Source organism: Odontesthes bonariensis, chromosome 7 (assembly GCF_027942865.1).
Source record: "Odontesthes bonariensis isolate fOdoBon6 chromosome 7, fOdoBon6.hap1, whole genome shotgun sequence".
Taxonomy (NCBI): domain Eukaryota; kingdom Metazoa; phylum Chordata; class Actinopteri; order Atheriniformes; family Atherinopsidae; genus Odontesthes; species Odontesthes bonariensis.
In genome coordinates, this window is record NC_134512.1 from 27,483,949 (window position 1) to 27,508,008 (window position 24,060).

A 24,060-nucleotide genomic window follows, 5' to 3' on the forward strand; every position below is an offset into this window, starting at 1 on the left:
TTTTCTTTCTTTAGTTTCTGTTGTTATTGCTACTGGAGGCGCTGTTGCGTGCATTACTCATCTGACACCCTGTGGTGTCCTGATTATCTGGTCATTTTTGTCCCAAGCATGTAGTTCCGGTGATGTGTGATGGGTTACGTTTAGCGTTACCATCAAATCTATGAGTCATGCATAGTAGGTAATGGTTCTACCTTGCCTAGAACAGACCTCTTTGGGCTTTAGCCATGGACAATTGATGGTGGTCTACATGTGAACCCACTGCTGACTCCTGAATCACATTGCTCAACGGTGAGTTCATTTGGAAACAGTCAAAGTGGGCCCAAAACAGTGTGAGTGTGTCGAGAAAGCGGGCTAATTGGATGCTATGTGCAGCAACAAGTTGTGGTTCTGGATTTATGAATGAGACTTTAACTGTGAGCAGGTGTCCAGCGTTAGAGATATGATATACGTCCTTGCTGTGGGTTCTGAGCAACACAAAAAAAATGTACTGTTTAGAAAAAAGCAAGGGGTGCCTTACATTGTTGAGTTGAACACAGATAAATAATGGGAAACTTTGACCCTCTTGAGATCCGGAGTGTCACAGAGGGCATATGGTATGGTTTTAGGGGATCACAGTGGAGACATAAAACGCATCGTATGAGAGCTGTGTCTCTTCTTTAGCCGAGAAAGAATCCTCTCAACATATATGAAAAAAAAACAGGAATGGTTGAGTACATTTTCAACCACCGCAGACATGATTAAAGTTGGATGGGATAACAAAGACAGCTTTGTTTGCCGTTTTTTTCCATGAAGGCAGCCTGAGAGAAGCAGACTTTATAATTCTATCAGCTAACTCATCTATTGTCTGTTGGCTTTCTGACTACTCTTCACTCGTCTTACTTCAAACTGTGGTTTCGTGGTTTCATCCAGATACATTCCACCCAGCTCAGTGAAATGTTTTTTTTTTCTGCCTGCGCCACAGAAGTCTGTGCATAGCTATGGAAGCAACTGAAACTACTGACAGTCAGTACAGTTAATTCAGCTGCAAAGCACATAAATGAATATTGGATTAATTCTGTTGTGATCCCATTTGGCTTTGCAAAACAAAGTATAAATTAAATGTATCCTAACACCTCATTTGACTGTTTGTGCTGTTTGAGCGCATAGCATGAACCTCGCTCATCACAAAATTGACTTTCCATGGCGTTGCGCACTGCTGGCTTAGAAGGCCTGACATAAAGTACGTTTGTGAAAAAGCCTCGTTTGCACATTTTGTACATTGCAGTTCTGGATGCGTTTATTTCCACAAGCTGTATTCTTGGTAAATGGTGCATCTGTTACACATCTGAATGCCTGCTGGATGGCACCGGATGCCTTTGGCAGGATTATCGAGAGCTAGAGCGTCTCGGCACAGCCTTCATTAGCAGTCCGGAATATATGGGCTGCCTCATTTGGCCCGTGGAATTGAATTCCTCAACCTGATTTAAATTCTAATAAACAACTGTAAATATATTCATAACTAAAGGCCAGACCTCATTTCCTTTCGTTTCACAGGGCCAGTGCTGTGCATTTTGAAGAGCTTCAGCATATGCTGTGTCACTCACATGCACGTTCCAGGCCCATTATAGTTTCGAGGATGCTCCCACTGGAGGCGCGTCAAACAGTGGCAGTAAATGGCTTAACAGAGATAAGTTGTTGATTTCATGATAATGTAAGGAAAAAAATGTGAGACCTCTGTGTGAACCGAACTGCATTAGAAAGTCAGCTGTAGTCACTTTCAGATGGATGTGTGTTTTGTGCGATGTCGTGGGTCGGCAGGTGTTAAGCTGTTACAAACAGCAGCAACATTTTACTGTTCATTTTCAGTACGAAAGGTGTTCGTCGCACATTCCTGACAGCTCCAAAAATCTACGACGCCATTAAGTGCTCAGAGCAACAAAGACTTGAAGTTACACATATAGAATACTCTCCAAAAGTCTTTAGTCACCCCCAGTTTCTGTATATATTGTCTGGCAAACAGGAAATAGGTGATTTATTGAAATACATACAAACCTGAATGGAAGTGCAGTATTTCAAGCAGAAACAGAGTTTGAACAATTCTAACCAGCTTTCAAGTCCATATGACCTCCTTTATTCTATGACAGAGTCTGAACCCTCCTGGACCAGCTGTCCTAGAGCACAGGGAGCAAATGCACACTCCACACAGGAAGGCCCCAGCCAAGATTCAGACTGGGAACCTTCATGCAGCGAGGCGACGGTGATAACCACCAACTGGCCATGCAGCCCACAACAAAAACATTACTTTGAAAACAGGTATAAGGACTCTCCTAAAAATGTGGGGTGGGAGAACAGCTAATATCGAAAGAAAAACTTTGAAAGACTTTTCAAAAATACTGCCAGACAGTCTGGCTCCTTGGAAACAAAATATAAGCAAATGGAGATGGCTCAAGAGACTCTCAAATGGCTGAAATGATTGAAATTTGTTTTCTTTCACAATGCAACAGCCACGGGCATCAGTGGTCCACTGGCAGCCATTACTCTCTAAACCAAAAGAGAGGTGCTGCTCGTTGTAAATGAGTTTGTTCCTGATGGAGAAATGATTCAGCTCATTTCTCCACTTAGTTATCTCCGAGTGTAAAAGCACACTCATTGAACATTTCTGTTGCAGTAATGCCACAACAGATATGGAAGCTCAGTGAAAATAAAACACTTCCTGAGGTCTTCTGAGGCTGCAGCGAGGCAGAGAGTGATGCTCCGGGAACCAAGACCAACACCCTGATGTGACGCCAAGACCTTCTGGGGAAACATCACATCAGAAGCGTCCAGAAGGAATTCTTTTTTCCCAAAATATCCTTTTCTACTCTCCAGAAAATCCCCTCCTCCCACTGGGTACATTACGTACTTTCTGTTTTGAGTCTTTCTTTCCATTTGTCCTTTTTTTCTTGCTGCACTTCGTCGAACGTCGGTTGGAGCAGATTTTTGAAGACACAAAGGCCCCATTTACAGTAGCCATCTGAAAAATAACTTTTTGCGCCATTTATTTGGTTTGCTTTTTTTGGGGGGAGAAAGGAGGGGGGCGAGGCAGCTTCCTCCGCAGCCTGGTTTGGACGACCTCTCCCTCTTTGCAACGGAGTCGCCCTGCAGCTTATAAATGTTTAAAAGAGGGCCTCCTTCTGCTCGATCCAAAACCACCTAAAAGTCTGGCAGAGTAAAAAAGGACAAATGCAGCAAAGAGGAGCAAACGCATTCCATGTCGTGAGCAAAACGGCCTTGGATGTGTAGGCGAGCTCGCGTTTCTTTCTCTCTTTTTGACATCATCCTCCTGTATAAGTGTGCAGTTTAGTTTCCCATGGTATTGTTTATTCACCACAGCCTGTGTGAAGCTGCGCAGTCTCTAGGTGTTGCTTTACATTCAGCACCTGAGTCGGATGATGATTCTGAAGCAGGGCCGGAGTGGGGCCACTTTTCAGCCCGGGAATTTCAGGCCCAAGGCCGGCCCACTTTTTCCATGGTAGTGGAAATTGGATAAATGAAGCAACAGTTCAGCTCTTCCTATCCTGTAGTCTTTTTTTAATTGATACCATGGTTCAACAAATAGAAATTAACAAAAAATATTCCACAAGGACAGGTTGATAAATTAACAAAAGCAGAAATAAATAAATAAAGCATTTGAAACGTATCCCACTCTTTAACAAAGAGGCATATTGACCTAATGTTTACAGTACAGTATACAGTTACATTGTGATTAGCACCAACAGCATCAATTACAGCCTAAGCAGTGCACTGGTTTCAGCCACTTTATCTATAACTGTCATTGCTTATAGACATGAGGATTTCCTTCTCTGTACACATTATCATGAAAGCCTCCAAGTTTTCCTTACTCAATGAGCTTCGCAGCTTATTCTTCACAAATTTTAAAGGTGATAGAGAATGGTTGAATGGGGCATTAATCCTTGTTCTGTGATGTGATATGTAGCCCAAAAAAAATTGGTTGGGTCTGTAATGGCTCAGAACCTGCTTAAAAGGCTCTCTGAAACAGCTATGTTACTATGCTGGGTTTAGAATGCGTCGTTTTCCCTTATTGGCGTCGTTTCAGAGCTTATCTGGCAACCTCATTATGAAATGCAGGTAGGTGTTGGCTATTCGGTTGCCGTTGCTTGATTGGCTGCCCTTGCTTTCACTGAAAACAGAGCTATAGAGTAATACACTGACTGGAAAGAATCAGAATCAGAATTCGTTTTATTGCCATTGTTAGTGGACAGTGTTCACTAACTAGGAATTTGCTGCGGCATAAGGTGCAAACATGTAACATAGGATATAATAATAAAAAATAAAGAATAAAAATATATGAATGTAAAATGTACAAGGTGTGTACAACAATACACAGTATCCAATATACAGAGCAACAACAGTGCAGCTTCATTAGTGCAATTTTAATGATGGTAAAGTGACTGGGGCAGGTTATGAGGTGATTATGAAGTGTTCATAAGTCCAACTGCAAGAGGGAAAAAACTGTTTTTGGGACGGGAGGTTCTGGTCCGAAGGGACCGAAGCCTCCTGCCCGAGGGGAGTGGTGCAAATAGAGAAGGGTCAGCTGTGATCCGACCTGCTCGCCCCATAGTCCTGGAGACGTGCAGCCGAGCACCTTCTCAGCAGAGCCACAGCTCGCTGCAGTCTGTGTCTGTCCCTGTCGGAACTGACCATCTACTCTGCTGCTCGGAATCGTGCAAGCTTTGTGAAACTGTAGGCTACTCCGTGAAATGCGCAGAGCAAAGGAAAAGTCGGCGGTTGTATGTACAGGGAATGCTGTTAAAAATAAATAAAAGTCATTGATCGCGAACATTGCTTTCCGGGGGAAGAATATGTAACGATCGTAGTCCGCTTTCACAGCCTTGGAAGGCACACCAGTTCCTGTTTCTCGCCGAAGGGGAGTGTCTGAAACGGGGTGGCTGTGGATTTGGGTGCGGGGGGGGGGGCGATTGCTGAAAAAGTGACGTCACTTTTTCACAAAAACGGATTGGGGGATATTCTGGGGGCTATTCTAAAAAGGGGAGTACTTGAAACAGAGGTTCTGACGCTTGCTGGCACTTCGTGTGTACTCCCCACAGCGGGGAGACTCAGAACTAACACCAAAAACGGGAAAAAGACGATTTTGATTCTCTATCCCCTTTAAGCTTGAGAAGCTTCTCTCACATGCAACCTGTGTGGTGGACAAAGTCAACAGAAACTTATATGCTAACCCAATGACATGATAAGCATCTGTGAGGTTGTACTGTGAGAGTATTAAATGGACACAAATGGCCCAGTTTTTGCAGGAGGAACAGGTCCTGCTTTCAAGCTCCGTCTCTGGTTTTATATGGTAGTCCGCCACTATCCTCTTGACCTTTCTGTGCCACTTCACTACATGCCCTGACAGTATAACCTTCAAGAGAGGACTTTTTCAGGAAAGTTTTTAGGTAGTTGTGTGTGTCTGCATATTATGACCGCTTAATCCAAAGAAAAGCTCCCGTGGCCGGAAATCAGATTCTGGCAGACAATAACTTTTTTCAGCCCAGCTATTGGTAGCTATTGGAAAAGACAGGCTATATGGACCCAACCAACCAACTCTATTCGGGAGGGGAAAACTCCCTCGCATGGTACAACACATGCAGAGGCTGCAGTGTCAGAATGCGGGACGTGTGTAGCCTATTTTAAATGAAGATGGACTAACGTGACAAATGTCAAAAAATTTAATTCTCGACTCTCCCGATTACCCACCCCGGGCCTGTTCTGAAGATGTGTGTACATTTATGGTCTCGACAGCTTTTGTGTGGCTGAACCACAAATGCTGACATATTCTCTGCATGGCAGGTGTGAAGGCGGTGATGAGAGCTTCGAAAGAGTGGGAATTTTTCAGCACTCAACCACACTCTGCTTCACATTTGTGTCATTAGTCACATTCACACTGGAGATCCACCGCTGTAAACTGCAGCTTGCGTGTCTTGCTCAAAGGCACCTCATCGGACCTTTGTAGTGGGAGGAAATGGCATTAATCAAGCCTGAGCTCGTTTGGGATTCAAACTGGCATCCCTGCAGTCATCGAGCCTCCTCTTTAACATTCATGCAACCAGCACATGCTTATGCACTAAATCAGGAGGTCCTTTATCTCCTTTGTGTCCATTTTTGCCTGTGGATTGAGCTGAGCGTGTCTGCGGCTCATTGGGTGGAATCCGTGAAAGCAGGAAATACAGAATGTAAGGTTAAAAACAGAGATCGCACCATTCTAACCAGCTTGAAAGTCAGTATTTGTTATGACCACTTTCATTTTTCAACACAGCCTGACCCCTTTTTGAAAAACTTTCTTGTAATATCCTTTAGTCGCCTTCAGGAAAAAGTCTTCTTGTTATGCATTCATCGACTTCACGAGTAGATGATTATGAAAGTCTGGCACCTTGGAAGCTGAATATAAAGAAATGAGCTCAGGATTTTTGCAAAGTACCACATTTTACTTCTCTCAAAAGATATATACTGTAAGAGTGTCAATGTTCTGAGCATCCTCTTCGGAGAGTGGAATTCATAAAGGAGCACACTGACTTGTGCTGCATTATAAGAATAATACTGAACTCACGGAGATGTGTCTGTGCCAGTTCCAGCGCCACACCCTTAAAAGTTCCTCAGCCGAAGGAAAGAAAATATGATGCAGCTTTTACAAAACCGTGTTTGATGCGACTGGAAGACAGCAGAGCCCCATTTGTCTGAGACAGCCAGCCACAACCAGCTATTTGTAGCAATGTCTTGTTCACCATTAATTAAGCTGTCGTTGCTGAGCACTTGCACATTATTCAATTAACTCAATTGCAAATTATCTCTGCAGGTGGGCAGACAACATATCGTCCAATTTTTGGGATGGTCTTTGCCTAAATCAAGAGTCGTCGGCCTATTGTGTCCTATTTCATTTCATTTCATCATTTAATTTCTTCGATCCTTCAGAGTCACTTAAAAGTCAACCGTGTGAGCATCTGCTTGGTCAGATCAGGTGAGCCTTTTATCCTTTAGCCTTTTGGTCTGGGTTAGATTTGCCTGCATGCGTTGCTGTCGCCCAAATTGGTTCAGACAGATTGAGCCACAGTAATATAAGAACGCAATCCAAGCTGCGTACAACAAATGAGATTTTCAAAAACGATATCACCCACACATGATGAGGCAAAAGTGCTAATGAGTCTTTATGAATGTCTGACCCTAATAAGACTATAATCGCATTGGGAGCTGTGAAATAATGTGATCACCCATTAGCAGAACGAGCACACTTCTCAGCAGCTCCGATTAGTGCACAAAGCTCCCAAAAGGGCCGATCGCATGCACACTTTAGAAAGTATTTAAATCCAGAGGAATTTTAATTACTCTCAGATAGCTTTTAACTGGGTTAGCTTGTGAAGTTCGGATGGTAAATTAAGAGTTTTGTAAGCTGTTTTCTTTTTAATCTGCTAAATCAAACACGGCAAGCCAACAAGGCAGCATCACAGGTGATGGAAAGGGCTTAAACGCTGTAATCCAGCCTATTACACAAGGACCGATTGGCCTTTTCAGATTTTGTCAGTCTAAGACGCGATGGAGTGTCTCCCATTGCTGACAGTCAGACATCTCACTGACAGTTCTGCTTGTTTTGTCAAGCTTTGTTTTAGTTTAAAGGAAAGGGATCACATTTCATATCAAAACATTACACCTCTCCACTATTCAGAGTTTAGAAAGTTTGTTGCAGATGTGTTTCAACAATGAAGTAACCTGGTGATTTTACTATTATTCTGTCTGACGTTAGAGACTGAACCATTAGAGAGCTGTGAAGCATGCAGCAAGCTTGGCAGATCTGTTGCATAGTCAAAAAGATAATCCTCAATCCCCATATCAGCTTGCAGGGTTTGACATTTTCCTGTGAGGTGGGAGATGTAACGTGCATGCGCAGACCATGTGGCGCATCGGGTCCCAGGCGTACCGACATTCTGAGAGGTTTGCTGACTCAGCAGGTGAGCAGCAGCGAAGACATCAGCAGATGGTTTGGGTTTGTGCTGTAAGAGGCCTCATGCCCCACGTTCAGTGTTTTACAGCTGAAAATGTAATTTTCTCACAACAATGAGCGAAAAAGAGAGACAGGAAAAGTTTCATCTTCGTCAATTTTTCCTCCTCCCAAATGAGCCAGGTGTATCATAAAGCATGATAATTCCCTTTCGTGGAAAAAGTTTGGGAAGTTTAGACAGCCAGCATTCAAGTCACAACTCCTGAGGAACAATCTGAAAGGCAGGTGAGCGACAGGGATTTCTGCAGCAGGACAAGAGAAGATCAAGTGAAAGGCTGCCTGAAGCCCCGTAAGCCCCAAAAATCTGACCTTAGAAAGAGGATTTTTGACATTGCAACACTTTCAAAGTCTGGCTCCATGATTTGGAACAAAGTTTGTCATCCTCTTCTGGTTTTTACCTGCAAACTAAATTGAATGGCCCGCTGTCATTATAAAGAAGCAGAAATAAATTCTAGATTACAATTTGACTTTTTTTTTAAACATGTGCCATGATGAAAGATAAAACTGTGCAGGCTGAAAATGAACTGAAAATCCCTTATCAGGTAAACTGTGTTTTCAACACCAATGAAATATTGCCTATACGCTAAAACTATAGTGAAAGGCTTACCGTGTATTTTGTTCAAAACCGCCTACATGATGCTCACATCACACGTGGGAAAAAAAAAAAAACGCGCCATGACACATATCAGGTTGACATTTTCAAACGTCTTACAACTGGCACCCTCATTGCCTCATCAAGAAACATCCGTGGCTGCCCCTCAACTTTCAAGATCTAATAAACCCTTTACTATGAAGCGGAAAGCAACAGTCTTCTTTTCATCATTTAAACGTGACACGGTACACAAGCAGGGCCTGTAATGACTGATTTATTCGACTATTAAACATGTAAGACATGCTGTTGGAACAGATATCTGCCAAACGACACCATGTTGAGCGCAAATGTTCAGAGAGCATTTGAAGGGAAACCGAGGAAAGCGGATGAAGGACAGAGCATTTGCTCCACGAGGAGCCGTCATCTGCAATAGTGCAATAGGGACATATTTTCACTTACCCACAGGGAGTAGTGTTAAAGCATGTAGACTAATGAAATTCATTTACATATTTTAAACAAGGCATAGAAATTGTGATTAGTGTGCTGGATGCTAATAGCCTCTGTTTAATTACGTGTGCATGAATAAAAAAAACAAGCACATTAAATAAGTGATTAACATTTCCTCCATTGTACTAAAATTTCACCTCCTTTTTTTTTTTTTTGCAATGGACAATCCCTAGTGTGCCATACAATTCCACATTGTAGTTTTCCGAGCAGTTTTTCACTCCACCACTCTTTATAGTTTGATATATGAACCCCCCCTCCCTCATTAAAACTGTGCGAGCGGTAAATGTGTGTGAGGGTTTTAAAGTGGACTTTGACAATTGTGAAAACCGACCATTAAGAAACAAAACTGAACAGATTTGAATTAGAGAGTCAAACTTTACAAGTAAAACCCTTTTCTGGGAATCAATACTTTGAATTCCCAGCTCTCTGAATATATTTATTGAGTTTTTTTTTTTTTTTTTTTTTAAACCCTCAGACCTTATAGTTTATTTATACTTCCACAATGTCAAAGTTTGCAATGGAACTATATATATATATATATATATATTTCTGTCATGTTGTTTTCTGTTTCCAGAAACGGGCTTTTATGAAGTCGAGTATTGATTTAAGTCATCAGCTTTGTTTTTGTTTTTTGTCCTCAGCCAAGACAGTGACTGTCTCAAAGGAGCTTTTGCCTCCAGCAGTGTATAAAAAAAACACATTGCTCACTTTCCCTTCGCCTTTGTGGCTCCCATGGTCCTGTTGATGATCTCTCTTGCATTCACTCTCACTGATACAGTGTTTCAAACATCGTGCTCCTTCAGTCCTTTGGATTCATTAAAGTCTGACAGTCTTGTCAATATTCACCACTCAAACTGCAAAAGAAAACCCATACAGTTGCTCGTGAGATGAACAAATGCACCAATAAATCTAAATATAGCCCAGGAGCTGACAGCTTTGTATGTAAAAATATGTGTAGCAATGTGTGTTCTATGCACAAAATCTGTACAAGCCATCTGTGCCCAGGCACGTCATATACCATGAAATTACTCAACCGTGTGTGGCACCTCCATTAGCACACGTAATTATGTTGTGGCAAGACTAAAGATTTGTCCATGTGGTGATAGATGACAGGCTCAAGGTGTAGAACGTTTGGGTTAGTTTGAAGGACAGGCTCTGAAACATGGACCAGGTGACTCATAAGAATGTTTAATGGCAACTGCGTTCAAGTTCATTAAAAAATACTTTGATATTGATATTGCTGCAGTATGAATTATTATCAAAGAAATGCTGTAGTCACAGATAGATAACAAAATAAAATAGATCCTAAGAACTTGAATAAGGGCTACTGGACTTCGTCTGGGGTCATGAAGATGTTTCACCTCTCATCGAGATCCAAGAACAAGTCCAGTTGTCTTGCTTACAAGAGGCTCAAACCAACCACCAAGGTATTGCTTATGGTAATAAACATTCTGTTTCCTTTTTTCTTCTTTTTTTTTTCTTTTTTTTGTAATTTTGTTTTGACCATTTAAAACAGCTCCTGGTATAATTTTTCACAAACGTTAGCTAGTAGTGCTAGATAGCTCATCTAATGCTAAGTTAGCAACATAGATTGTTTTAGCTTTGATTACTTTACATTTTTCTTTCAAATTAAATTGTGTAAAGGCAAATTGAGGTGGCAGAAAAGATACTTTTTTCTGGTAAAGTGTATATTTTTCAAAATTATGAGATTTTTAACAAAAGCTTCTCCAAATTTTCAAAAGCAAACAATTGCTCATTTGACATGCTAGGTGCTGTGTGCTAACGAAACATAGCTGCTACTGCCAAAAAAAATCAGCTATGGAATAAAGTTTCCATCATCCAAAAGAAATCCAGTTGTCTATGTTATGATACACAAGCTAAATTTCACAAAAAGCATCAAGCAGTAGGGCGCATACCCTGTTTGATCTTATGGATCATTCCTCTCCATTTCCTGATGTTTCATAGACCGAGCTGTTGAGATACAATAATGATTGGCTCTAAAAATTGATGATGAAGATGGTCTGTAATTAAGACCCAGAATTTATTTTTGTTTCAACATTTTATAGAAGTACAATGTAATTAAATTTTTTGGACTGAATAGCACCAGAATTATCATCTAAGCTGTTCTGTGGTTTTGTGCTTGCGCCTTGGACTTTTTTATCAAAGCTCTAGATATTCTAAAAGTTGTTGATCTTCTAAACAATCAATTCAAACAGGAGAGTTTTAAAATACCAGACAAGTCTGTGACTACAATAGTTTTCGCTTTCCGAGCACGTATTATAGATCAGTCTGGGAGCTAAGAGCCAGTCAACCCCCAGCAAATGCTGCCCTGATCTGTTGACATCCTGGCAGTGGGTGGTGCAGTATGGGAGATATTTTTATTTTTTCTTCAGCTGTCCGCACTACATATGGCCATTTCAAACACAGTGACAGGCATTTAGGTCAATTAGCCATGCACAGTTGGGGATTACACAAAGGAAGCAACTCCTCTCAAATTAAATAGAGATATAACAATGTAATCAATCAGAGGCAATGGGGTGCATTACTTGTAATTACATTTGTTGGATATATGCAAAAGTTGTTGGAAAAATAGCCAATTCAAACTGCCTGCTCTTGTGATCATCTAAATGCAAATTGTGTGTGAAAGGACCTCTGTGGATCTGCTGAGGTTCTGTGCCAACTTGCAGAACGAGCAGCAAAAAAAGGGCTCTTAGATATAGCTCTTTTTTACTCATTTTCTGTATTTCCTGGGATAATTTTTTCCCAGCCACCACAAGCATGCTTTCCAATTTGCCCTGTCATTTTCCATCATATTCTCTCTCTCAGAACAATTGGGCTCTCTAAATTTTCCTAAATTTCTCTCTGCCTTTTGTCTTCAGGCATGCCTGAAGTTCAGCGAGCTATGCTGCGGCTCGCGGTTCTGTGGCGCCAGTTCTGACTCATCCTTGTCACACGTTAGAACTTTCACACATGAAACCAAGGAGACAGTCCTCATTACAAAAATTACAGCATTGGTTGTTTCACCAAATACTGAGAATAACATCTTGCAGTTAATCAAATATCGACTGTCTTCTTTAGATGTACCAGTCCTCTCTTTAATTATAAGGTATTACAAATCAGGACATGATAAAAAAAATTTTAAAAAATCAACTGGTCTATACCAGATCTCAAAATGTGGTAAATACAACCACAGGTAAACAACAAAACATGCTATATTAAAACATCTCACCATTCATTTGATAAGAATTCAGCATAAATGCAAAAGAAATGTGTAAAAAGTCAATTTCATCTGATTGCAAACCTAAGCTATGCTGCCATGTTCTTTTTAGAAGAGGCTTCTCCTCCAAACCCTCCAAACAAGCCATACTTGTTCAGTCTTTTTCTAATTCTTTCTAAATTGCATTCTCTAAGCATCGCACAGTCTGACCCAGGAGTGAACTTGCTAAGAAGTCTTCTCCTGTGAAGACTGTCAACTGTCTTGAATCTTTTTCCACTTGAAAATGATCTTTTTAGCTTGTAAAATCCCAGACACCCTTCTTTTATGACAAATAACCTTATGACCTTTCCGAGACTGATGGGCAGCAACAATTACTTCTCTAAGATCTCTGCTGATGCCTTTCCTCCTCGGTATTGGGTTGGCACACACCTGAATGCTCCAGACCAGCAAACTGTTAGAAAAAAAAAGAGAACTTTTAGAGAGGTGCTCACATCTGCTGATAATCAGTTAATCACGTGTATTTCATTAGCAGCACCTTCTTTCTACAGTGCTTTTCCTATTGATGGAGTGTGAGTGCACTTCTGGATTTGTGTGGATTGTCAAACTTTGCTTCTGCTTTCAGGAACAGTTTGGGTTAAAGAATTGGCATGGTGTCATGTGTTGCTGTTTGGTTTGTTTTTGAACAGGTATCTGAAGAAGAAAGTGTTTGTTCTGTAGTCAAAGTTTATTTTAGTTTTTTTTTTTCAATCACTAAATTGGAAGGTGGTTCAGCCTCATGTCAAACTTCTACTGTTGCGACCACGCACCTGTGCACTGTGCAGTTGTAATAGCAGTTATGTACGGTAAAAAGTGGCTTATACGAGAGGATGTATGTTGCCACGACGCCCTCTCAGGCTGACTGCGGTGTGCAGAGAGGCCGCTGTTGCGGAATGATTTGGCAGAGACACAGAGCCTGTTTTCTCCCTGAAGCGAAATCTGTCGCCACATGTTTAAACCATTACCACAGATGTGGCATCCGCATGTAGGCCCAGCAAAACAAGTGTTTACCTTTCATGTATATTCCGTGTTCAAGCTTTTTATGTCCTGTGTAGGCAGGCATGCTTTTGATGCACATTTCGTTTTTGGACTGAAAAGACAGAGACTGGAAATTTGCTCATTTGATCTGCAGAGCAGCTGGACAAATCTGGGCAAGACTGTGACCCTATGTAATCCTTCGTTATTTCCACTGCAAAGAAACGTAAGCTTCCAAAGTGTGTGAATGCATCACCATTGAGCAGGCCTCTGTGGATCTACTTTCATTCAAAAAGTTGTGCCACTTTGTGCTTTTTATAAATTATCTTTACTGTTCATGTAGAGTTGTACAACAGACTTCAGTTCAAACCCACAGAGTATTCCTCCCCGCTTAGTACCTTCTACCAACTGTTTCCACTAAAGCGAGTGCTATCCAGTCTGCGACTGAATGACACAGCCATGCAAAATTGTGGAAAAATTGAATAAATGTACAAGTTGGATCTGTTGGAACGTTTGAGGGCGGGGGGGGGGGGGTGTTCCTAACCCTAACATTTCCCGAATGAGAGCTGGAGGAAAAGTGGCTGCCCAAGCTGGGTGGAGCAGGGCGGGCCTCCTCAACGGCAGTCTGGTGGAAAACAGTTGCGTGATTGGCGTGAGATGGCGGGCTGACTCAGACTGGCGGGCACAAGAGGAATGACTGTCAGGTCGTGAGACAAGAAGGGAGAATGTGTGTTCATAGCCACTAATAAGTGTGCGAGTGATCATGGGGTGTTTCTGTTTGAGTAGTGTACTCCTGCCTTTGGGTGTGGGCACTGGAACATTTAGAGTAACGCTTGATGGAATGGGTTCGAGAGACGGGATCTGGATAAAGCATTTATCTGGGGTTAGGCTGAGAGATGGTGGAGTGAGGAGTTGGTGGGGGGGGGTCAGTCTGAGCTGGAAAAGGTCAGTCTGCTGGTGTGTACCTTCAGCTGGTTCTCATTATGGGGCTAATGTGACGCTCTGATCTCAAACACACACTGACTTTGCAGGCCCAGGTTAAAGCCGGATATGGCTTTCGAGAGGCCCCTTCACTGAAGCTTCTGTTTCCCTCCTGAGAGACCTGTGAGACCGGGGGCCTCGTTTATAGAAGGCCCACACTATCGGACTTGGTCGTGGAAAAGTGTGGTGTGCAGCTATGAATGTGGCAAATCTCCTTGTTGGCAGTAAGTCATACTAAAGAGAGGTAAATAAGACAGGCAACTTTGTCTGTGAAGGGTTTAGACCATAGACTATACAAAGAGATGTGGTAGACTTTTGGAAGTAATGTTAATGTTTGTGGATTTGGCAGACGCTTTTATCCAAAGCAACTTACAGGTTAAGGGGGTCTTGCCTAAGGACCCCTACTGGAGGTAGTATCTTTCATGCAGGGGATTTGAACACAGGCCACCTACATGAAAGGTGGCAATATTACCACTACACTATGCAGTCCTAATAGTTTTCCTGGTGATACAGCATAGGATAGTCTAACATCAGCTTGAACTCGTAACTTCTCACCACTTAGCTTGCTACCCAGTAAGGCAGATATAGTCTGTAATAGTCTGTATTTTTATGTTTATGCATTTAGCAGATGCTTTTTAAACCTTTAAAGAAAAAAGGGACGTAATACTCAGATCAACATAAAATATACTATAAATGTGACCCACATGAGAGAAAAAGACAGGAATAAAGGCGGGATGGAGCAGGAAACTGGTTCATTTATAAGATCCTTCTGGTAAATATTTGGAACCGTCACAGCATCCAAACCAAACTTGAACGCTGAACTCTGAAGTGCTCCCCTGCGCTGCACCTCAGCTGCGCAAGATTTTGCAGAGTCCTGCTCCTAAATCTCTTCCTCTGCGCAGACATTTAAGTGGAGTGATTTATGACACTGAACTGCTACTCAGCAGTGTGTTCCAGCCCGCTGAAAAGCCAATGTCATGCTGATAATTAGCGGTGGAGCGACTAATGCGCGTGCTCACACTCATAACGGCAGTCATAAGGGTACTCTTAACGAACTGTGAATGGAGCTATTGATATCATGTCAGAAATGACTGGTAATGACAATGGCAGACCCAGACAGAATAAGGATGAGTGCAAACACGCAGACGTGTGTTTGCAATTATTCCCAAAAAAGGGATTGTTGAAACTGTGATGGCAAACAACAGTGCTGTCAAGTCTGTTTCCAGCAAAGCCTCAGACATGGAAAATGTGCTCCAGTTTATCAGAAGGAAACATTACAGTGAATCCCACAGTATGTTAAAAAATCTGAAAAGCACTGTTTGCTTTCCTTGCATCAAGCTCCAAGAGACGTACTTGAGTCAGGACACACAGACACGAGCCACATTAGAGATGTGTGATTGTCCAAGATATAAAATTGAGGAAAGAATGCTCAACTGATCATATGTCCCTTACCTGTGTCGTGTACCCATAGAGACATCCATCTGAATGAGAAAGTATCACTCTTATTGTAACTACCAATAAAACTCCAACATGTTCAATTTAAGTGTATTTGTGTGACACATTCAGCCTCTGAAGTATTGACAGTCATATCTATAACTGTGCTAATGACTAGCTTAGGACAAAACTGCTAAGGTACATTCTGGCTCCAGCGACTTACTGAACACTCAGACATAAGAGGAAATATTTCTCCAAGCAGAAAAATCTCCCTAGCGTCAATTTACCACGAAGCGTTGTTAACTATAGTTCAATAGACCTCAATAGAAGACTTGTAACGCCTGAAAAAAGAGCACTGAGATCGTAACAACAAGCTCTCCTGCTGGTAACGTGACTTATGCGGGATGTGCAACCTTGACATCTCAGGAAAGAGGAGGAGCAGCTTGCTGCAGGAGGGAAAAGTTGTCATTTATCAAAGTCACCATTCTGAAAAGGTGACTTTTACTTTTGTACTTTCAGAGCCAAAATGTAATCACTTAGCAGAAGAAAATGCAACAGTGTCTCATGACAGAACATGATATAGCTAAGGGCAGCGTTCATGCAATGCGATCCTAAACTCTAAGGCTGTATTTACTCGTGCCTAACCCTAACCAACTGGGACTGACTTGCGAAGTGCAAAAGTAAAAAGTCATAAAACAGTATTGAGTCAGACGGGACGAGAGCATGGTCCTCTAAAGCGACAGTCCACTTTTAAACGCCAACTTTTTGAACATTTATCACAAAACTGCAGCTCTTTATGCTGTGCACTAAAGAGCTTTTGAAATATATGTACTTAATCCAAGACAACATTTTTTGGGAACACCTTTGGAAAACGGAATCGTGAAGCATCTTTACAGATACAGTAAATAACGGAATATTAAAGAAGAAGAAAAGCAACACCAATCTACACCGTGGGAAAATGAGGAGGTTATTATTATGTCCATTAATTCAAACCTGGTTTTAGCATAGGTATGATGATCACACCCAGAATAACATGCATTAAAACAAATTTGTTTAATTATCCATAATAAACAGCAGAAGACAGAACCTCTCTGCAGTCCTATTTTGTTTTGACATTGTAAATATAAGAAACTTAAGTGGCTGTACTTAACAGCATGCTAATTTCCTGCTGCTATTACTCTCTGGACCATTAATGCTGAACGGCACGGCCAAAGCAAAGCAGTCTCAGCTTCCGTGCTTTACAGGCTGTACACTCAGGATAATAACAATCTACGTGGGATTTTCATTGCCGTGTGGATCCAGTCTCTTCCTTCCTGCCCTCTCCCCTTGACACCACATGCTGCCCTCTTTTCACACTGAAATTTATTATCAGTGTGGTGAAAATGGTCTTCAGTTCAAGTCTATAAACAGCCTCGCAGCCTCAAGCTGAGGGAAAACAGAAAAAGTCACAGCTACATGTACAAACAATCACTTGTCAGAATGTTTCTGGCAGTGCATCAGTATTTAGGGGGGAAAAGAAAAGGCTAGTGTGGATTTGAATGGATGTAGAGAGGACCTTTTGGTGTGAGTAGGTTTATGGTTTAAAACAGTATGAGGGAGGGGGGTTCACTCCTCTGATGTCACGGGGGACCCACCAACTGGGAGCTTGGTGGTGGATGGCTTCCGTAGCAGGGCCAGGCTGACAGAGACACGCTTTGTATTAGTCAGTCATAAACCACAGCAGAGGTCTGAGTCACGACAATGCTTCTGTTCACGGCTGTGTTTGCCTTACAGTGTTCTTGGGTGAGTGTGCTCACTCGTCCAAAGTAATTATGACCAACAGGTGTTTTAGTTCAGTTCAGTGAGTCAACATACTATGAAAGAATCAAACTTTTTACTCAGCTGGAATATTTGAGATGAAGAAAAAAAAAAGGTTTGCCGTGAGACCGAAGCCAGGCTTGAAAATTTGAAAATGTCCCATTGCATACCCCATTGAGGACTCTTGAGCCAACGTTTCTTATTGACTTGTGATGATGGCTATAGATACGAACACATCTGTCAGACCTTTGCCTCAGCAAAACAAATCTGCCGCAGTGAAGTGGTGACACTTTCTGTGCAGAAACCAAGCTTTTTTCTGGCCCTCCCTCCCCCTTCACTACAACAGCACGAAGCCAAACAAAACGCCGTGTCTTTCACGTCCTCTTTCCCGTACTTTCCCTCCCTTTTCTCACAGGTCCATTTTCCGAAGCTAAAATTACAAATACACTTCCATTCTCCGCTCACGGGGAAAGGTCAGAAGTTTTTTTCGTGCATGAAAAGTTTTGGTGGAAGCCTCCTGCTTTTTTTTTTTTTTTTTCTCAGTACTATGCCTCTTCACTCCAGCTAGTTTTAGAGAGTCTCAGAGAAATGCAGAAGTAAATGGGGATATAAAAAGGACAAGGGGGCTAAAATATGCAGCTTGCTTTCACACTGACATAGCCGGGTCTGAGAAATGGCTCCATAAAGCCTGTAAAAGTGTGTCCCTGGTGACTTCTGAAAAGTCTGGAGAAGGAAGGGGTCCTTAATAAAGCAGTACTGTCAAGGTATGCAGAGTTGTGGCTGAGCTCACTGTTGTTTAAGGGCGCTGGAGTTGGCAGTATTTTCTTGTACAGACAGGCTGCTGTATTCAGACGCAGTTCTATAAACATGTTGTCAACATGATTAAGAGGAGTTAGTGGGCTGTGATTAGTTTGGGGATATTATTTGTTGAAATGTTGTACACATCATAGGTACATTGTAATTTGCATTGCAACAAATTTGAGTCGTGAGAAATTATTACTGAACGGGTTGTTAGAAATAACTTGCTGAACGGTCGACACTCCAAACCAAGGTTTCCATGATTAAAAAAATGTATTTTATTTTTTTTCAATTTCTACATTCCTGTTTCTGAAGGACCAAAAAAAAAGTATTATTTGTGCTTCAGGAGAGGCTCCCCGTGTTTGCGTGGGTTTTCTCCGGGTACTCCGGCTTCCTCCCACTGTCCAAAAAACATGCCTGTTAGGTTAATTGTTGTCTCTAAAATAGTCCCTCGGAGTGAGTGTGAGCATGTGTATGGTTGTTTGTCTCATTTGTCTCTGTGTGGCCCTGTGATGGACTGGCGGCCTGTCCAGGGTTCACCCCGCCTCTCGCCCGATGACCGCTGGGATAGGCTCCAGCCCCCCCCCCCGCGACCCGACCGACAGATTCAGCAGGTATAGAAAATGGATGGATGGATGGATGACTCGAGAAGATTTTTGGGGTCAAAGAGTGGACGTCATAGGGAAATCAAAGATGGCGCATTCGCTGAATACATTTGTTGCAACTTATCAGTAGGCCACATACTTCAGATATCATCTCCACTCTTGGAAGACAAGGTTGATTCAGACCAATCACAAAATTGCACATATAACTATTGTGTTTACACAGCTAGCCAGGTAAACACAATACACATATAAAGGATATAGTGGATCTGCTTGATGGACAGTGTCAATCCATAATTTCCAGCTCAGCTGAAGACTGAGGTGTCCATAGCCCTCAAATCCATATGTTGACTAAATTTGAGTTTATGACATTAATATCTGGTTGTTATTTGTCTTGCAACTAACAATTATTAATTGAATGACAAAATATCAAATAGCTTATTTGGTTGAACAAGCATTTCCAAAATGATCTTATATGCAATGATATTCAACCAAAAAAGGATATAATATTGAGAATCTCTAACTTAGAAATGCTCTGTATCTTTGCTGGATAGTTTATGTTCAATCAGTCAGCAAATTTAGTTTTCCAGCAATCAGTAAACTAATTGAATAAATAGATTAGTTTGATATGCAGATTTTTTCTTTAATTATTCCATGTTCTAATTGTCCATAGGTGCTGTCTGTAGGCTTAATTGGTTGTGATAAAGTAACGTTTATCGCAACCAGAAGTGCCATTGACCCTTGTGGGTGATGGAATTGCTCATCATGGTAATGACCATGTTGCCATATGCCCTATCCCATCACACAGTGCATTTCCCTCCAATTCTATCTATGGCAAACAACACCCTATCCCTCATATAATTATATCCTGAAACTACTATACCCTGTTTCTAGTAGGCACAGCCCAGCAAAGGCAAGAAATTGCCAACATAACCTCTATTTATAGTCGAGAGAGCTGTGGTTCAACCATAAGTTACGTAAGTAGGTGGTTTGTTTAGATTTCAGGCAGTGTTACCATGGCACACTCATAGAGGAAAAACACATGCTAGGTATCCCTTTCAAAATGTATTATAAATCTAAATTAAATAGCTAAAAATCTGATTCTAAAAAATTATACTTTAAGACAAGATTGTCTAGATTAGAAACTGCTTAGGTTTAAGGAAATCATGCATGTGATCCAAAGATTTTTTTTGGTTACCATAACCATCATAGAGGAAAGAATCAGCATCCTGTAGGCTCAGATCTGTCTGTCCGACGTGTCTTCACGTTGGCTTAAAATGTTGCTGGAGGGATTCTGACTCATCGGCGCAACAAGTCAGACGGCATAAAATCGCTTGAGTGTCGCCAGTCTTCCTCTCCTTGTGGTCAGCTCTCAGTCTCTTTTCCACACAGCTTTTCCGGACATGTGTCGCTAGATGGAGACCAAAGGAGTATAGAGATGAGGAGGAGGAGGAAAGGGGAAAGAAAGACAAAAGAGTAATTCATTCAGTCGTCGTGAAAGAGAGGAAGACTCAGTTTCCTCAGCGAATTATAAATACAAGCGCAGTCAGTCATCAAATTATAGCCATCTGCATTGGCTTCATACCAAGATTCTGCTTGATGCACAATAAAGTAGTGTGAGGATGGGTGTGGTAGCTAAAGGGGATCAAAGGCTGTCCTTTTAGGATGTTAAAAGTCCACACACTGACTGAAACTTAGTGCAGCAGGAGCTTCGCAGATCCAAAGTCCTTCAAGAGAATCATGCCTTGTCAGAGAAATCCCTTCAGCTTGTTTCGATCTACACCCATCTCTATGCACCCCTGGTAGATGGAGGATATAGCTTTGTGGTATGTTGCTGTAGACGTCTGAAGGTTTGCAACGCACAGTTCAATACGAAATATCCTCACATTGTTATAGATTTAATTTCACTCTTTACATAAGGATCCCTCTTTGCAAAGCTAATGGAGAGTGTGAACACAGTACATGTTTAAACAAGGATGCAAAAACACAAAAGAAGAATCACAGAGCAGGACATGTGCTTTTCTTTCGTGAATTAGCTGAAGAGCTAATAAATTCCAGGTGCAGGTATACTGCAGAGAGTGAAGCTTTTGTGTGTGTTATTTGAAAATGGGCTGTTTCTTTTCCTGAAGGCAAAAGCAGCAAACTAAGTTTGAACCATAAAATCTGCAGGCAGTATTGTCGGGGCATCACTCTCATTTTTTAGATTTTTTTTAATTTGTTCTATTCTTTTTTTTTATTGCTAAATGAACAATCCAAAAGAAAAACTTGCGTTTAACAACCATGGAACTCATTGCGATAGTTCTGTAAGAGCCTGCTACCTCGTTTTTCAGTTTAAGCCCGCAGGCTCTGCAATTAGCACTTCTCTCTCATTTGGAACACCTGAGCCTTTTTAGAGTACCGGAACAGTAAAGCACTGGAGTTGCCTCTGGCGCAGTCGGAAACAGTGAATGGCAAGAGCCCCTTTAAAAGTGACATTGCGGATGAATAATGTGTAACTGAGAATTTTAGTCAAATTCAGACTGCCCCCCGTGATGTGGGTCCAACAGACTGAGTTGTCAATCCAATGCCGCCCTCTTGAGTGAAACACCTGACAAACATGCTGCTTTTTGCAGCAACAAAGTGCTGCAGCGATGAGTAAGGACACCATCAATATAGTGCTACCATGAAGCCACAACATTAAATCAATATAGATTTTGTTAGCTTTCTAAATCACATGCAAGTAACAGCAATCAGTAAATTAGGGGAAAGCACAATCACAGGGTAACCTTGCCAGTAAAATAACACCCAGTATTGTAGTTACTTACTTTCATTAACACAAAAAAAAATGGTAGCAAAGTCTCAAAGTGTGTAACACAGTCCAATTTAGAAGGCAGTGTCAAATCAACTATAGGTTAATTGCCATTGAAATAGAGGACTCACCTTGCTTTGCGCTTCTACCGTAAAGTCTTGACCAAGTTTTCAACATGGCCGGACCTACAGCCTATTTTCCAACAATCCACCAATGGCAATGTTGAACCCCCACCCCTGAGGATTTGTGTCGGGTCCCGCTGGCATGATTCCAATCCCAATGCAGCCCTCTAATTCAGAGAACCAAATGATGATTTGTTATTCAGCTCCATTTCTGGTTTGAATACCATGTTTTATTTCATTATCACATACACAATATGTATTAAACAGTTTAACATGTGACAATATCAAAAGCAGATGTCTTTGAGTGGTTTTCCTCATCAGTATGTAGGCAAAAGTCTCTGTGCATTTGTAGCCTTGTGTGGAGACTGTTCATCACTGATGTTGATCATGACAGAGCAGCCTTGGAACCATACGCAAATGCCTCTGAGTAAAATCACAAAAGCATGTGCGTGATCATAAAAGCTTTGTTTTTGTCCTTGCTGACATCAAAGGACTTGTCATTGTTCACATTCCCAATGTTTGCTGTAGATCTTGGATGAAGGGGTTCATTTACAGGATTAGAAACGAAAGGACAAATGTGCCCTTTAGTGTTGTGAGACTGGCAGCATGGCATTAATGTAGATGCAACACAGACACGGGCTGCCCTTTAAAGGCGCACACATGTATTTGCTAGGGTCTCGGGGAAATACTTTTTCCATTTATAGTGATGAATGTGAATGTTTCATCATCTTATTTTCTCCTCCCCTGTTTTTTGCCACAGTCATGGCTGAGAGTTTGTTCTGGGAGATTTTGCTTTATGGCATTAAGTCTGACATCCTGCCAGGCTACTGGGTGCTGCTGTTGATTCTGAAGGAAACTTTTGGCCCTCATAGTCCAAGAGGAATGTTCTAACTTTGACACAGTACTGCTTTACTGTTCCAAATACTCCAAAGCATTAGCATTGCATGATCAGAGGACTAGCCTCTTCGTTGTGTTCCAGTGAGTTTCTCTGTCATGAACTATCACCCCCGTGAGGGCAAGTGGGTGACTAATGGAAACCCCCCTTTCAACAGCTCCTGGCTGGGGCCATGGAAAACCCATGGTGAGGAAACTGGGTCTTGGAAGATGTCCATTTTAATATAAGAGCATGTGCACTGGGAAATAATTGACTTCCTCCCTGGTTTACGTTTTACATCAAGTGCTTCAGCAAGGAAAGACCGAGTTAGGTGGCTGAATTAGCATATCACTGAATATGAGACAAGCCTGGGAAATCCTGCACCCCAACATTCTATATGCCTGGAAAACCTCCACAGGGATGATGACTGATGTCTTAGTCAGAGAATCTCTGAGGCCAGAGAAGCTCTTTTTCAGCCAAGAGCAGCTGAGGGCCACCTGATGATATAGAAATCGGTTCATGAGGGAGATACATGAGATGTCAAACTCTGCAGAAATGCTCATTTAACCAGGTTCTCAAACTTTACACTTTAAAAAACTCAGCAGATGTCGGATGAGTTTATACTTTGGCATGTTGTTCAGGTGTCATTTTTGCCTATTTTATGTGTCCAAGGCAGGATAAGGTTTTATTTCCATTACAATTTAAAAAATATTACAGATTTTTTCAGTAATGTAACATCCCATTAATATCAGGGTTGCCATGATGCCTACTTTTTTGTCTTGCTTTGCTTTCAACTGCATTTATTCTTTGCAGAATCCTACTTTGGAGACAGCTTCTGCAGTTTACAAGCCTTCCAAGATGTTCGCACCTTCCAGCTGTCACTACAGATCAAGACGAGTCGGCGGAGTGGGCTTCTGCTCCTGGCTGCAGGAATGGAGGACTACCTGTTCCTGGAACTGCTAAACGGGAAAATACAGGTAAGGGCTTTACTAGGCTGTCTTTAAAAAAGAGATTTACACACATCCATCTGCTTTAGGCCCGGTTGTGTTGGAAAATATCCCTTCAATCTCAAAAGAACATCTAGCTCACTGCTCTACCTTAGCAGCGTAATGTATTAATCATAATAACGACTTTGCCTCCTTCAGTGTTTTTAAGAGATATGAGTTTGCCATACCAGTCTATGGGACTGTTTTCTAACATAGGCAGTAATTGAACCTAAAAGACTGAACACATTAAGGGAAAAGCTATTTAAAGTAAGTTGCATTAATAAGTTCTGTGGCCAATTAATCTTATGAGTCTCTGGGACAC

General features: G+C 41.7%; 1 protein-coding gene across 1 annotated transcript in view; it reads left to right on the plus strand.

The window, feature by feature from the left end:
- Positions 1-24,060, plus strand: part of cspg4 (chondroitin sulfate proteoglycan 4) — a 70,740-nt gene that overhangs the window by 18,980 nt on the left and 27,700 nt on the right. The window contains exon 2 of the mRNA XM_075470367.1: positions 23,566-23,729. Within this exon, the coding sequence (XP_075326482.1) occupies positions 23,566-23,729 (164 nt within the window). The remainder of the gene's footprint in view (positions 1-23,565; positions 23,730-24,060) is intronic.